Below are 17,065 nucleotides of genomic sequence, written 5' to 3' on the forward strand. Positions count from 1 at the left end.
GTCACGGGCTCGTGTCCCTCTTCTTGAGGGGAGCCTGGCGGCTGCGGCCACCACAGTCGCGGAGGACTCCAGCCTGGGATCTGCCCATAGTGTTGGATGCCCTATGCGGGCCTCCCTTTGAGCCGCTTGACCGGGCAGAACTTAAGTGGCTGTCGGTGAAGACGGCTTTTCTCCTTGCCATGGTGACGGCGAAGCGGGTGGGAGAGCTGCATGCCTTGTCAGTGAGCAACTCCTGTCTGAGGTGGAACTCGGATGGCTCGGGTGTTACTCTGTGGCCGAATACGGCATTTCTGCCGAAGGTGCTGGCACACTCGCACCTCAATAGACCCATTCATCTGGCTAAGTTTGACCCCCAGCTGGAAGAAGGGGACGTACGGCGGGAACAGCTTTGTCCAGTACGGGCCTTACGGGCATATCTGGATGCCACTGCCCACATACGGAGGGCCGAGCATCTCTTCGTGTGTCATAGTGGTGCCAAGAAGGGTAGCGCTCTCTCCAAGCAGCGCCTGTCCAACTGGATCGTCGAGGCCATTTCATGTGCGTACGAGTTGGCAGGCGAGGCCTTGCCATCTGGAGTGAAGTGCCATTCCACTAGAGGCGTGTCTGCTTCATGGGCATTGTTTAGAGGGGTGCCTGTGGAGGATATATGTGCAGCGGCCTCGTGGGCAGTGCCGAGCACCTTCACGAAGTACTACAGAGTCAACGTGGCCACCCCCCATCCACTCGGGGTGGTCCTTCGGCCGGGTTCCTCTGCCTCGTCTTAAGGGGGAAGTGCCCTGGATTCCTCGCGACGCTGTTGATATGAGTCATCCAGTGAGGAGAACTGCCTCTGGCAGTCAGGAAGGGTGAAATAAAACGAAGGTTACGCATGTAACCACGGTTTTATGAACCCTGGATGACTGCCAGAGTTCTCGGTCGCTCGGAACCCCCAAGTCGCAAGAAGACTCTGTGGGAATGAGCGCCCGGATGACACCGGTAGTTATACCTGCCACGGGTCGTCCGGGGTCACACGTGACTTTGTTGATATTAATACTCGGCCTGCGCTTGCGCGAGATGGAGATATCCAGTGAGGAGAACTGCCTCTGGCAGTCATCCAGGGTTCATAAAACCGTGGTTACATGCGTAACCTTCGTTTTTTTTTGTTATGGTGTTATTTGACTTTTGTTGTGTTTTGTGTTGCAGATACTCGATGAAGGTGGTGAAAGCAGCAGCTCAGGTGTTGAACACTCTGTGGCAGTACAGAGAGCTGAGGAGTCTCTACAAACAGGTTACTTTTCTATCATTTAGATCAGGGAATTTTTATTATTCTGAGTCAGATTTGTCCCAAAATGATCCCTAAATATGCTCCAGCAGACTATTTAATGTGGATTTATGTGAACAAAAAGCTCTTGTTGTTGTTTATTTTACATTAGCTGCTGCTAAGCTTCAAAAACAGATTAAATTAATGTAATTAGGAGTGATTTTTGCTGATTTGTTTCATTCTTTGTCAGTTTTCTGCTCAGATTCTGTGTTTGCGTGTCTTTATTGACTATAAATGCTGCATGTAGACGCCTCTAAAGTCACACGATGACAGATTACTGATGTTTTGTGGTGTGCTGGTTGGACAGGACGGCTGGAACTACACCCACTTCATCACCCCCGTCTCCACTCTGGAACGAGACCGGTACCGATCCCAGCCGACGCTGCCCACCAGCCCACTGCAGATGTCCCCCGTCATCCAATCAGGTGCCACGTCTCTCACTTCCTGCAAGAAAAGCCGTTTTTTTTTTGTTTTTTTTATTACTGATGTTAAAGTTTTATTTAATGTTGCTCTTTGTCCTCAGGCGGGAGCGCGACGTCGTCTCCGGCGATGCTCGGGATCCGACGCCACAGTTCCACCTACCAGAGGGCGCAGTCATCTATGCAACTCGACACTTATTATGGAGACAACAGTTTACACAAACGGCAGTACACAGGTCACCACGCACACTGGAAAAAAAGTGTTTACCCACATTTGTTCATTTGAACATAAAATATCTTATATTGAAAAGAAAAAACCTGACATTATTTTTATAAATAGTAATTCTTTCTTTTACAGAGTTTGACATTAAAATGACCCCGTTTTACTGGATTTAAATCAGCTAAAATATTGTTCAATTCCACATATTTGCTATTATTGGGGAAAAAATGATGTATATTAAGGTTTGAAGAAATAGATTTTCCCTGTTTAGAAAACCAAAATTAAATAAATTAAACAAAAGTAATAATTTTCTATCATAATAATTAACAAGTTAAATAAATGAAAAAAAAAAATTAAAACACGTTAAAAGTGTAAATAATGTCCACATCAAAAATCTGTCATTTTCTAAATAGTAATTTGTTCTTTTACAGTATTTGACAGTAAAATTACCCCGTTTTACTGAATTTAAATCAGCTAAAATATTGTTAGTTCACACATATTTGCTGTTATTGGAAAGAAGAATTCTGTATCTTTAATATTTGCTGATATGCAAATAATAACTATGTAAACTTTCATTTAAAAAAGATATTCATTTAGATGTCAACTGTAAATGAACAGAGAAAAAAAGTGAAAACTACTCAAATCTAAAGAAAAATCTGTAATTTTTCCCCCCAAAAATAATTGATTCTTTTATGATGTGACCACAGAAATACTATTTTACTGTATTTTTTAAATTGTATTCAAATCAACTAAAAATCTAATTATTTTTCTAAATGTTTGCCTTTATTTTCACCATATTTTACATTATTTTATACAGTGTACTCGGCTCTAACTAGAACACACCATCTTGCTTCCAGACTAAATTCTGGCCGTTTTATGATTAAAGAACTAGATGTTTTTTCCTGCTTCCTTCAGGGTCTGAGAAGAAAACCCCATATTTCATCGGAACGTATTCCTCCCAGTCAGGAGAGGATTTGAGAAGATCCCAGGTGAGAAGACTTTTCTTTAACATTAAGAAACAATACTAGACAGTGAACGTGAGCAGGATTTAGCAGAGCTGAGAAACAGGAAATGATTGAGGAATAAAGGTGCGCTGATCACATGATGACTGGAATTCTTTGTGGTTCCTGCAGCACCCAGAGCCATTCTACGACGAGCCCGACAGGAAGAACTACAACAGCTACCGAATGTACCTGTCGTCCCCTCAAGGCTACGGCGAGGAGAGCTACGAGGACGAGCCGGTCCACCTGACGCCGTCGTCACCCGACGCCTACGCCGGCCAGTCGCTGCGGTTCAAAGCCAACACCAACTACGTGGACTTCTACTCGACCACGCGGAGGCCTTCAAACCGGGCCAACAAGTTCACCGGCTCCCCCGACTCGTGGGTCTGAGGACGCCGCCGAGCCTCGGTCCAGCCGGCCGGCCGCCTGTCTGTGGGTGTTTGAGTGCGTGAGAGGTTTGTGGATGCATGTGAACGTGTCTGTGTTGAAACTGTGCTGAATGACGGGGCTCGGGTTGCTTTGGCAGCTTTTGACTAAGTCACGCCGGTAAACACGAAGCGCTCCTTTATTTTGGACTTCCACACTAAAAAAAAAACTGATGAAAATAAGTTTGCCAGGGTTCTGACTGCCATAACAGATGATTAAATAACAAAAATAATAGCTGGCAGCAGCTTTAAATATTCATCCTTTAGTACTACATTTAAGGTGGTATATTCTTTTACACCAACTTTTTTGTTCTACATCGAAGGATTTTAGGTGGAATATACCATCAGAAGGCTCCAGCACCCCCACAACCCTAGTGAGGATAAAGCGGTGTATAGAGAAGGGATGGATGGATATACCATCAGATCAACCTTTTAGGTCTACATTGGACAACTTTAGTGCAGAATATTTCTCCAAACCATCCTTTAGGTCTATATTTAAGGTGGTATATTCCTTAACACCAACGTTTTTGGTCAACGTTGAAGGGTTTTAGGTGGAATGTACCATTAAACCAACCTTTTTGGTATATGTTCCAGGATGTTGGGTGGAATATACCATCAGATCAACCTTTTAGGTCTACATTAGAAGATTTTAGGGTAGAATAATTCTCCAAACCTTCCTTTAGGTCTACATTTAAGGTGGTATATTCCTTTACACCAACTTTCTTGGTCTACATCGGAGGATTTTTGGTGGAATATACCACGAAGACAACCTTTTTGGTTTATGTTCCAGGATGTCTGGTGGAATATACCATTGAGTCAACCTTTTAGGTCTACATTGGAAGATGTAAGAGTAGAATATTACTCCAAGCCATCCTTTAGGTCTACATTTAAGGTGGTATATGTCTATACATCAACTTTTTTGGTCTACATTGACGTATTTTAGGTGAAATATACCATCAAATGAACTTTTTAGGTCTGTATTCCAGGATGTTGGGTGGAATATACCATCAGATCAATCTCTTCGGTCTACATTCAAAGATTTTAGGGTAGAATATTACTCCAAACTGTCCTTTGGGTCTACACGTAAGGTGGTATATTCCTTTACAGCAACTTTTTTGGTCTACATTGTAGGATTTTTTTGGAATATACCATTAAGCCAGCGTCTTTGGTTTATGTTCCAGGATGTTTGGTGGAATCTTTTTCTAAACCAACCTTTCAGGACTATATTTGATGGTTGTAGGAGGAATATTCATTTAACCAGCCTCTCAGGTCTCTCTGTGAGGATTTTGGATGGAATACTCCTTTAAACCAACATTCTAGGTCTAAGTCCAGGGATTTTTGATGGAATGTTCCTTTAAGGTCGACGTTTGAGGACCTTGTAAGGTGGAACACTCCTCGAAACCAACCTTTTAGGTCAACATTTAAAGATTTAAGGTGGAATGTTCCTTTAAACCAACCAAAATGTCATGTTTTTCCCAACATCAAGTGAGTAACCTCACATGAGCAGCATCATCACAATAATTCGGACTCCTCGTAATAACGTTTGAGATTTATGATACTGTTTTTTGTTTCATCTAAACTTAATTACAGAGATTGTTGCCATTTTGACCACAACTGTAATTTTATTTTCTGCTATCAGATGTCAAAGCAACATGTGACTCTAATAAGTCAACAGTTTTACAAGCACTAAGATTAGACACAAACTGTCCTCAAGGATCCAAAATATGACAGCTTTAATTATTCTCCATCTACTTCCTGTAAAGTTTGGTAAAAAAAAAAAAGGACAAATATTTCCAGCTTAACTAAGGACAGAGTACTTTAACAACTCTAACACGGGTTTAGTCAAAAGGTGCTTTCTGAAACAAACCCAGCCCTAACATTGTTGTTTACCAGAGTGTTTGTTCACGTCCACTGATCTCATTTTTCTCTGCAGTAAAAGTGTGCAGTGTGTTGGCTTTAAAACATAAATATCGTCCGCCAGCGTCATCCTGGATAGGGGAGAAAAAGAACTGCAAAGAAACCACACCTGGGACAAATACTATTTACCAGTAAGTGAAACCACTGCGCTTCTTCTCCCGCTCGCAAAACAATTCTTAAATATTATTTGCCCCGGGTTTGGAGAAGAGCATCCTCACTCTCGGGAACCTTTAAAGACTCAGAGAACCGGGGTTTACACCTGTAACCCTTCGCTTTTCTGTAATGTTGGCCAAAAGTGCAGTATATCATACAGTATGTGAAATATGTGAGAAAAAAAACGTGAAAATCTATTTGTACAGATACAATGGTTTAACCGTCCTGTTACATTGTTGTATTCAATATGTAGAACTTTATATGTGACTGTGTGAAGAAGATTTTTCTATTATTTATTGATTATTTTTATTAATTTCCTTGTGACCTGACCAAAATACCCCATCTGTCTGTTCTGTCCAAAACTGATGATGATAATGTGCAATGTTACAGAGGGAAATATATGTATAGGGATTAAAGATTATATCATGATGACACACCAGAAAGTTGTGGTTTGGATCTTATTTCGAACAAAACAAAATTTAAAAAAGAAAGTTAAATAGATAGATCTTTATTAGCTTTAGTTGCATCAGTTATATTGGGATATATGACGCCACAGCCGAAAGAAACAAGGGAGCTAAAGGTCAAAATGTACATCGAGATGAGGTAAACGCATCGTGTTTACAAACCGGCCTCCCTGAGCATGCCTTTAACACGAGCTCCAGTCCATGCAGGTACATTCATTTACTCGTCGTGTAGAGAGTGACTGCAGCCAAACCGCTAAACACCGAACAAATCAGATTAACAACATCTGGGGGGAACGAAAGCAGCAAATCCTCCGCTTGTCCAACCAAAACAGATAATAATGTACATTCAGAAACATGCTCAGCCGGCAGCATGAAGGAAAGCAGCACACAATACATCTGTAGAAAGGTAAAGGGCTCCCGTTGATCTCTAAACGCTGACATGTAAATATACAGAAATGAGCTGATTTAGTCTCTCTGAAGGTGCTCAGTGGAAGTCGTGTCAATCTGGTGTTTGTCAAGGCACAAATTTCAAGATTAGTTTTTGGTTTCTGGGCTGAAAGAAATGTTTTATTCTGAATCTGCTCTTAAAGACTCTGACTGGCTGATCGGAGTCTTTAGAGCAACGACAGAACTTTCCAAAACTTCAAACCCCAAACTAATTTTTTAAAAACCTGATTGTAGCACCGCTCTGGTAGTCCAGGGATCGTCTGATTGGCTGGTCAGTGTCCCTGGACGGTAAAACGACAGCAAATATGACTTTAGAGGCAGATTTGGATCGATTATGAGCACAACTCATAGTGTTTCTTATTACTGTCACCTGTAGGGAGACAAAAGAGCAAACTGGGACGTTGTTAAACTGATAAAGCTCAGAGATATTAGTACAGAAACGGGAACAAACAAGCTGCAGTTTCATTTACAACTCAACTACAACTCTAGCTGCAACATTATCAAAGTGTGAAACTTGGAGGCCCTGCTTTGATCATTTCTTAAAGAGGCTGTAGCCTGCAGCTGCTTAGCTTAGCTTAGCTCAGATAGAGAAACTGCTCGCCTAGCTCTGTGCAAAGGTAAAATAATCCAACTTTTAACTCCAGTAATGTAAGCTGAGAGAGTTCAGGTTGTTTTTGGAGGTGAAATCTGTTGGTATCTTGGTCTGGATCGGATCTAGATTGCTTAGCAATGTGAGGAGTTTAGAGATCCAGTCTAGTAATATCAAGTTAAGTTATGTCCATAAATAGAAAAAAATCCAACTGTATTTCATTCATAAATTTGCCTCTATGATCGCTCTAGTGCCTGGTGCAGCACAGGGTTGTCAAGCAATGCTAAACATGCTAGCCCTCAATGCTAACATTAGCAAAACATATTAAAAACAATAGTTAAAAAAACATGTTGACAGTATCATCTCACCTCAGTCAGACTCATTCAGTATCACAAGTTGTTGCCCCAAAGTCTCCATTTCATTTCCATCTGTTTCCACCTAAATTTTCATTAGTTGTGGGTGATTACGTTAGGCTACGCTAACCAGCTGCTGGCTGTAGCTTCACCATGAATGGACAGATGTGAGTGGTGTCAATATTGTTGTGGCATGAAAGCAAACATTTCCTCAAATGTCAGAATCTCCCTTTAAATGAACAAACGCTGGTTTAAGGTTATAAATGCAAAGTCTGCTTCTCCCGCAAAGCTGTACAAACCTCAACAGGTCACCTGCAAAACTTCACAGCAGCTGATTTCCACCTCTATTTCGTGTCTTCAATCCTTCAGGAAGTAACTCAGGGCCTCATTTATAAATGTTACGCTCCGTTTGGTTGCATAATTACAATAATCGGTCATAGAGTCGGAAGAAAAACTGGTTCCGATTCGTCAGTTTTCTCCTTAAAGCAGAATTTCAAACCTTATAAATGAGGCCTCTGACGTTTGGACGCTCACCAAATGAAAAGTGTCTCGTTTCAGTATTTACACCGTGGATGTTTGCTTCTCTGAGTGATGACAGACTGTTGTGAAGGCCTCCCATTGGTGCTCCAGCAGGAGGGGCGGGGCTTGTGGTTCCAGGTGGGACGGCGAGCATGCGTCGAGTTGTTTATGGTCTGTCTGCAGCGAGAAGCAAAACTATTAGACCGATGCACATAATGGGCATTATTCCCTGCTATTTATGTGAAAGACTGGTTAAATAATCAAAGTTTACGTGTACATCTGCCCCCTGGTGGTCAACATGAGTACGACATTGATTATTTTTTTAGATCAGTAAAAACAAAGGTAAAGTTAAAACTCCTAAACTTTACAGAAAATCTGAAACACATGAAAGATAAGTTGCTCACAGGGTGACTTGCTGTGTTTCAGTTGTTGTGGGTGTCGTTGCCTCCAGCTCTGACAGAGCTGCAGATGGGGGACGACAGTGGATGATGACCCGGCCTGATGGGCTTTGCTGAGATGCAAAAAAATAAACAAATATAAAAGGAAAATAATTACTCAGTTAATCAAAAACTTCTGATTCATAATGCAGATCTTGGTTTGGTCTCTTTTATTTCATCTGTGGTTTGTGCTCGGAGAAACATTTCCAACATTTTTCCATCACTTTCAGGGATTTCAACACCTCAACTGGTTTAGCCACTCGAGGAAGGCGCTCTTTTTAAGGGGATACCATGAATGTGTTTGCAAACAGCTGCTAATCTATACACCCTGTAGTTGTGTAGAAACATTATCATTCATTTGTTGACATGTTTGTCTCCACTTTTAGCTCTGCTTTTGGTCGCTACCAACGTCTGCTCATGTAGTTGTCAAGCAAATTTGAAGCCAATTTCTACTTTAAATTCAGCTAATTTCTGTTACTGGTGTTGAACTTGGCTGTAAAGTGTCATCAAAAGGTCGGAGTAAACCGTAACAAGAATTCAGAAAACAAAGCCTTTTTTTGCTATTTGCTAAAACACCTCCCAGAAGAAGAAGAAAAGAGAATAACTCGGCATCTACAAGAGAAAAACTGTACAGCGTGACAGAAAAAAGGTTTAGTACATCCAACAACACAGAATGTCAAATGTAGTGTAAGAAAAATACCAAGATTTCTCTACTATATGTGGTCAGATTTTGCAGTAATTAAGCCCATAGCTATGGTGCAGTCAGGATTTATTAAGAAACATGCACATGAAGCATATTTAAACCACCTCAAGTAAGTGTAGAAACATTTTTGTGAAACTACTCACTAATTTTAATTCCTGTCTTCTACTGTGGTACTCAAGAATGTCTAAAAAATACGGGTTTTTAGCCGTTTTCTTCTTCCAGCAACTCAAGAGAATGAACCAAAACGCTTCAGTTGCAGCCAAAGCTGACTTTTAATTTCTGTAGACCCATCAATAGGAGTAACATTTTCACAAACTAGAAGTAAAACCTCACCGATCTGTGCAGAGTATCCCCTCCTGGCCATGTTCTTGGCCCGCACCGCCTCCTTGATGCGGTCCACCTCCTGCTGGTAGCGCTTGCGGTCCCTCATGGCGTTCTCCTTGGCCTCCTTCAGGGCGTTCTCCAGAGCTTTCACTCGTCCGGCCGTCGCTCGCAGACGCTTCTCCAGTTTGGGAAGCTCGCAGCGAAGGTCGGCGTTGTCTCGGACCAGCTGAGGACAGAAAGTGACTAAGGTAACTAAGGTCCAGGAAACAACGCCTAAACCATGAGTTTAGGAATGTCTGCCAGCAGGTCAAACTGCATGTGATGTTGGATATTTGATGTTTCTGATCGGTTTCTGTCTTTGTGGTTGTTGGGAATGTCTTGTCTAATTATTCCAGGAAGTGTTTTTAATGAAAACTGAATGCAGCAGGTTTGGACTTCCACCCCCAGAGACGATCCCACCAGCTGGGCAGCGGTAGACAGAAGTTACATGTGGGTACTAGGACTAAATTTGAAGCTTTATTCTTGGTTAGAAAAACATTTGGCAAAACATCTTCTTTTCCTCCTGCTTCTGATAAGACACACACTTTACTGCTTTAAACTTTCAGGAACGATGTCTCTTCACGAGTGCATCACTGCCTTCCTTCTATGTGAACTGGTTCAACCCTTCAGGGCCTGGGGTAGATGCTTGAATCACTTTTATTCATTTACAGATCAGTACAACTCTTTTGTTTCACACATAAAAGCAATGCACAAATCAGTATGTTAGCAGTTAGCAGTACATTTAATAAAAATAATAGAAATAATAAAAGCTAGCAAATCCAACTGGTTTGTTTGTTCTGTGATGAGGAACCCACATTAATACTCAGATTACAATGACGGCTGTACTATGAAACTAGTTTGATATATTCAGGTTTTGTTTGTGTGAAAACGCAAACATTTTAAGTATCAGAAGGTGGTTTTCAACTTTCTCTGTTAACGTTCTGCTTCAAACTCTGTCTGTTCTCATAAAAGGAGATCATGTGATTCTTGTGACACCTTTGTGACTAAAAACTTCAACTTTAAGCTAAACATACTTCACTGACCCCTCCCTCTGGACTTCCAGTAAGCTGTGCTCCTATTGGCTGTCCAGGTGGCTGCTTGGTGTTATCAGGAACACCTGAGCAGCTCGCTGCCTTTCTGGTTCATTTGGCTTCAGTCAAACATTTCCTCTGTTCCTCTTCACAGGCACCACTGAACTGAGCTTTGCGCCGTTGCTTTAGTTTGTTCTTTAGGTGTTGGCTTGCAGCTTACAACAATAAAATCGTCTTTAATGTGTTTCTTGGTGTGTTTCAGGGCTTTGTACTGGATAGTTGTCTTGGTAAATGTGGTTCTTTAGCCACAGTTAGCACATGGTGCTAATGTGTGCAGTGATTAGTGGATTTGGTGCAGCTGGGTTGTGTCTTTATCTTGGGCTGCAGTGAGTCTTTTGAGGCTTTTGGTCAGATACAGTCTGTTTGTAAACCAACGTTGGTTGTCCAGAAGGTAAGAGTTCCTGTCCTGATTCTCTGTTTAAAGAGGTTCTCTGGTAGCTACAGGAAACATTAGGGTTTGGGTTGTGATAGCTGGTTTTTGTACCGTTTTGTTTGGACAGCTATCTCGAGGGTGTTCCACCAGTGTGAGGTTTTCAGCTGCAGGTTGCACTGTTTTATGAAGCTCTGGAGAGTGTTCACTAGTTTTGCAGTGAAGTCTTTTGTGTTGTTAAATTAGATCTTTGTGTTTGTTTGAACAAGTTGTGAGCCAGTGGTAACAGAGTAGGCTTTTGAGAGCAGAAACATTTGTTAGTAAAGCAGTTTGACCAGCAGAAGTTCAGCTTAAGAGGAGAACTGCAGAAGCAGCTTGAGTTGGAGATAATTTAGCAGAGTGCTGGAATGCTAAAGCTGGATCTAGTGCAGACTACAGTGCAGTTAATTGGTGGTTACTGCTATCATGTTTGGTGCCTTTTTCAGCTCAAGTTAATGTTTATATTCAGTAATATCAGAAATGTAATCACAGTGGTGATTCTGTGTCTGTACCTGCTTGTGAACTTTAGTGAGCTGCTCCAAGTTGTTCTCCAGGAAGGAAATCTTCTGTTTCTGGGCAACATTGCCGAGTCCTTCCTCGCAGTCGAGCTCTGCACTCTTAAATATAAAACAGAGGTTTAGAATAATGATAAAGCTACATGATCCTGCATGTCTGGTAGAAGATGTACCTTCTTGACCCGTGTGGTGAGGTCCTGTACGAAGAGTTTGCGTAGGTTGTGAAGAGTCTGTAGTTCTTTGGCCTGAAAGCAAGAGAAGAGTGGATTCATTAAAGGAGAACGTGGGAGGTGTTGTTCCTTAGACTGAATCTCAAGTGTATATTTTAAATGATTTACCATGCAAGCCCAAGAACAGTGAGAAGACTTCAATAAACTCCACCAACCCGTGGACACAAGACATTTTATCATGTTAAATTATCTAGTTTTTTTGTTTTGTTTCATATATAATTTTGAGTTTTTAATCATTGTTTTAGCGGTTTTCTGTTTGCTTGTTTAGTATTAACTGTGTGAATGGTGCTAAACAAATAAAGTTGAACTGTTAACTTGAATATTTGACTAACTCATGATTGTGACAACAGAAATATTTGCAGTGTGATTTGAAGGTTTGTTTCATTGTTTTAAGGTTGGGGTTAAAATCTTGACACAAAAGATAAAAAATAAACTACATTTAAAGAAAGCAATTAAATACAATAAAACTTTTAAAAGAAAATTACACATTAAAAATACAATTAAACAATTAAAAAGAATATTAAACATTACAGAAAACATTTAGATAACTAAACATTAAAAAATGCAAAGCATTTAACTGCAAAATATAAAATTTGATAAATATTTAAAAATGCAAAACATTTAATTACAAAATTAAACATTAAAATAAAATTTAAAGTTACACAATCAAAAAGAATATTAAACATTAAAGACAAAACATGTAATTTGAAAATTAAACATTGAAAAATGTAATTAAAAGAAGAAAAAACATTTAATTATATTATTAAACATTAAAAAAGACCAAACATTTAATTAAAAAATTAAATCTTTAATTTGAAAAGACAAAAAATAAAACAGAAAATGAAACAATAAAAATACAGTGAAGCATTTAAAAAGAAAATGAAAGATTAAAAGATGACAAAACATTTAAAAAGAAAAACTTTAAAGACAAAAGATTTAATCAAGCAACTAAACATTGGGAAAGAAAAGGAACAGTTTCAAACTAATAACACTTAGAAAAGCCGATAAAACATTTGGGAACGCTACAATTAAACATTACAAAGACAAAATATTTAGAAATTAAATCAAACATTAGAAAAGACAAACATGCTAAAAGAGCAACATTAAACATTTAAGAAGAATCAAACTAAAGACAAAACATTTGAAAAGACACCAGTTAGACTTTAGAAGATCAAATTAAACAGACGAGACGATAAAACGATCAAAAAGAGCAAAAACAGATAAAGGTCTTAAAGTGTTTTCTAGTCTGAAATGAAAACATCAAACAACATTTCCTCTTTCTATGTTCTTGGTTTGATTGTGGACAGATTTACTAAGAACTCATTTCAGAAAACTGTTTTCCAGATAAAGTCTACTAGTAGTTGAAGGCATCGATCAAACTAATGTTACCTTCTGATCTCCACAATCTTTACTGTTCAGTGAAGAGAATCAAAGTTTGTTCAGGATTTCTAAGAAACCCACAGGTGAAGGTCTGAGAAGAACTCAGATGGATGGTCTAAATGTGAAATCAAGACTCATGGTCACAAGTTTTAAGGGTTCTGTTAACCACAAAGTTCAAACTAACAGTGGTCTACTCAGGAACGTAGAAAATATCAGCCCTCAGACTGTCTACAAGTTCAAACTAACACACATCTACTCAGAAACTTGGAAAATATCAGCCCTCAGACTGTCTACAAGTTCAAACTAATAGAAATCTACTGTGGGACTTAGAAAATATCAGCCCTCAGACTGTCTGAAAGCTCAGGTCCTGAGGTGTGGAGGCTTTGGAAAGTCTTGGAACTAAGGATTCAACCCTCCAGCACAAAGGCTGAAGTCCAACCCCCTGACAAAAACGGTCAAGTCGAGACTTGAGTTAAAAAAAACTCGAAAACGGCAAAAAATCGATGATAAATGCGCAAAAAAAAGAAAAATTAGCATCTGAGCAAGTAGCTCAGGGGGTAAGAAGAAAGACTACAAGAGTGGAAGGTAGTAGGATCAAGTCCCACCACTGGCATTTTTTTTTTTTTTTGTCAGGATTTTCAGAAAATTTAAGAAGGGTTGGGTCTCGAACCGGCGACCTGCAGCTCCATAGGCAAACCCTTAACTCACTGAGCTACAGACCAGATAAGTAAAAATAATTTCGTCGTCCCTTTGACATCGTAGTTTCCAAGTGACCACATGGGTGGACCCAAGGCGGAGTCAGGGTGGAGTCAGGGCGGAGAGTAGGAGGGGAGGTGGGTGGCGGCCTCCCCCCCTCTACCCCCCACCGCCCCCCTCTACTCCCCCACCACCCACCACACCTTCCCCCGTCCGACGAGTTTTTCGAAAATCCGAGTCTCGACGAGTTTTCTCGAGTTTCCACCAGGTCAGAGGCAGAACAAGTTGTCATGATGAGGTGTTGAAGTCAGCGAGGATGGAGTAACTTTTTACAACGGATAGAACCGAGACGACTCGAAAAGCAGGTCTTTCACCAGCATCCATAAAATCCATGGAGTCGGCTCCAGAGAAATGAACGTAGGTATACTTTTATTAACCTCGATCTAAATGTTAAACTTTTGCACCACAAACCTTTAATATCGCACTTTAATGCCAGCAGATTTATTTACTTTATTATTGCAGTTGTGGGACTGCATTATTTAAAAAAGTCATGTTTATTAGTTTTAGTGGAGAAAGCACAAGATATCATTATTTAAATTGTCGATTAGTCTCTTATAAACCAAATACTAAACTGGATTAATTATAAATTAGTCAAAAAAGTAACAGATGGAAATTAAAAGGTTAAAAATTTTTACATTGGCATATTTTAAAACTGTATCTGTATTCATTAAGTTTGGCAAGTTGTAATGATGGAATAATTCAGAAAATATGTTTGAAAATACATTTTCTTTGCTATTTAATCCGTTGTTTTCTCCAGTAATTAATTACTGGCTTTGGTCTATTAAATATTTTTAAAATGATGAAAAATGTTGATCAGTGTCAACAACCCAAAGATATTCATTTTTTTTAATATAAGAGGAAAGAAAACCAAAATTGTTGACATTCATGAAGCAGGGATCAGACAAGTTTCACTTTCATGTTCATTTAGTCAGAATACTTGATAATATATTAATTGTTGCAGCTTGTGAGTCATGGAAGTTTTTAATCTTCAGGGCAGAGCGTCAAAAAACATTTACAAAGCAACATCAGCAAAACAAGGTTTTGAACATCATAAAAGGGAAAATCCAACTTTTGCATGACAATCCCTAATAAAAGGAGATTTATTTCCAATGTGAATGTGTGATTTTCAACTCTTGAACTTCTCTTCAAGTCATCTTCTACCTGGACTGGTTTGGTCGGGAACAAGTGCAAGGAACATTTGAAAAACTGCACTTTAACATCGATAAATGACACTGAATTTGAATCTATAAATAAAGAGACTGAGTTTGTATGTGCTGCTCTTTCATTAACTCGTACCTTCCTAAATGTCTATACTGTTAGCATGTCCTAGTCCACATATTCTGTTGTTAAGCTAACACAAAGGAAATGAAGGAAAGTTGAAACAAATGAGCATAAAGTTAAGCTAAGACTTGAGAAGGAGCTTATTTTGAACAAACATTTATTTGAGCTTATGCACCTTTGGCAAGATAGTTTAACAACGAGCAGCTCAAGAGATCCATGAGCTGCAGAGAGTTAGCTTTAGCTGAGCCAAAGAACATGTGGGACGCTAACCTAGCAAACATTTCAGACCTTTCTGGTGAATTCTGTCAAATAATTTACAATTTAATGGCACAGCTGCACATTTTAAGTCAGTCTCATTAATACAGACTCAAATTCAGTGTCATCCATTGATTCTAAAGTGCAGTTACCCAAAATGTTTGCTGCATGAGCTCCAACAAAACCTGTTCAGGTAGAAGGCCACTTTGACAAACAGGAAGTGGAAGATTCCAAGCAGATTTATAGAAGGGGGAACCGGACTGTCCAGTATAGAGGGGTGCTTTGTGGGTTTTCAAGACTGATAATGATTATTAGTGATCAAGGAGACCGATATGAGACATTTGGAGTTGATATAAAATTGCAGTAAATGAAAACATTTAAAATCTTAGAAGAACACAAACTCTAACACAAAATTTTGTTGACATGCTTTTGTTTATTCACGTTAAAGGAGGCTTTTACTCGTGACGTATAACCAATCAAATCACTCAAGAAGACAGTGGCCACAGGTGGATAAAGTCCAGCGCCATTTTTAAATGTATTTACTTCCGCAAATCACTAAAAAATAAAATATCGACAATCAGAATTTCAGTCAGACCCCAATTTGTTATATGTCTCTTTTCTATAATTTCTTATTTTTACAGTTAGACTAACAGAATTTCAACTTACAGCAGGTAAGATAAAGAAAATAGTGAGTTTCTTTAATTGTAATTTGGACGTTCATGTTGTTATAATTAGGGATGGTGTCTTTAGAAGTAACTGGTATCGGCACAAACCTTTCACCAACACCAAAAAGTGAAAAACAGCCACGATAAAGCAGGATATCCTCAGTTTCAGACTCACCACAGTCTCCTCCAGACCCTTCAGGTCCTCTCTGGCTTGTTCCTGTTGTTCATTCAGCAGCCTGGACAGAAAACAACACAAACATGATGACACACAAACATGTAAAGATGCCCAACAGTGCAGGTAGATTCCGTTACTTACATGAGTTTCTGCAGCTTTGCGTCCTTCTCCTGCTCTTCAGCCTTCACTTTGTCGTAATCCGACATCAGTCTCTCCTGCTCCAGTAACAGACCCTGGTTCAGGCTGAAAGAGGAAGAAATATGGTGCCAATAAGTAATAAGATGTTGGTTTATCCATTTAAATATTAATAATATATGTTCTCTGACTTATTAGCTTTCAAAGTGTGGTTTGGATTTTCAACTCAAAGCAGGCCCACATTTAGTTAGAGCCTCACAGAGCTCCAGAGAGTCACTTTTTAGTGTTAAATCTTTCCTTTACATGCCGGCTTTGAAAACCAGCGAGTAGAAAATGACTTTGAACAGATTTAATGACTTTCATGCAGCAGCTTTACGCTCACACATGTTCTCTGAGCTGCTTCTCCTCCTCAACGGTCCCACTTTGAAGACGTACTCCAGTGTAAATCCCTGAATCACACGAGGAGGAAAAAAAACCTTCCGTACTGAATGGAGGGCCGGTGAATCCCCAGATGAATGATGGAAGATTTCACCATTTTTTTAAGTATTACTCTACATGTGCTGCACACGGACACGACAGCGCTGCAGTTAGAGGCGCCTTTTTGTGCCGACAGCAAATTATGCTCTCACAATTTTCCAATTTATTGAGGTGATTTAAGTCTTTGTAAAACTTGTGAAGAAAAACGCATAGAAGGGGACAGTTTTGACCTCATATTAGACTGAGAAATGTTCGTCTGAAATGAGAGAGCTGCAGCAGTGTAAAAGACAATAACAGACTACACAAGAAAAGGCTGTTTTGGCTCCAAAACCTGAAACCGCAACAATCCTGAAGTGAAAACTAACCACCAAACATACAAAGCAGGT

At 39.7% G+C, this 17,065-nt stretch overlaps 2 protein-coding genes across 6 annotated transcripts in view; one reads left to right on the forward strand and one right to left on the reverse strand.

Annotated features, from left to right (window-relative positions):
* The window catches only part of LOC110963348 (plakophilin-4-like), a 60,519-nt gene extending 54,641 nt beyond the window's left edge, over window positions 1–5,878 (forward strand). For all 5 annotated transcript variants that reach the window (XM_051941804.1, XM_051941805.1, XM_051941802.1 and 2 more), the window contains 5 exons: window positions 1,183–1,267; window positions 1,608–1,725; window positions 1,824–1,955; window positions 2,855–2,928; window positions 3,073–5,878. In XM_051941804.1, coding sequence (XP_051797764.1) covers window positions 1,183–1,267; window positions 1,608–1,725; window positions 1,824–1,955; window positions 2,855–2,928; window positions 3,073–3,330 — 667 coding nt within the window. In that variant the 3' untranslated portion in view covers window positions 3,331–5,878. The remainder of the gene's footprint in view (window positions 1–1,182; window positions 1,268–1,607; window positions 1,726–1,823; window positions 1,956–2,854; window positions 2,929–3,072) is intronic.
* Window positions 5,879–5,927: 49 nt separating this feature from the next.
* The window catches only part of LOC110969305 (kinesin heavy chain-like), a 38,675-nt gene continuing 27,537 nt past the window's right edge, over window positions 5,928–17,065 (reverse strand). The window contains 7 exon segments of the mRNA XM_051941854.1: window positions 5,928–7,984; window positions 8,212–8,318; window positions 9,281–9,497; window positions 11,323–11,427; window positions 11,499–11,570; window positions 16,068–16,128; window positions 16,209–16,310. Coding sequence (XP_051797814.1) covers window positions 8,230–8,318; window positions 9,281–9,497; window positions 11,323–11,427; window positions 11,499–11,570; window positions 16,068–16,128; window positions 16,209–16,310 — 646 coding nt within the window. The 3' untranslated portion in view covers window positions 5,928–7,984; window positions 8,212–8,229.

Source organism: Acanthochromis polyacanthus, chromosome 22 (assembly GCF_021347895.1).
Source record: "Acanthochromis polyacanthus isolate Apoly-LR-REF ecotype Palm Island chromosome 22, KAUST_Apoly_ChrSc, whole genome shotgun sequence".
Taxonomy (NCBI): Eukaryota; Metazoa; Chordata; class Actinopteri; family Pomacentridae; genus Acanthochromis; species Acanthochromis polyacanthus.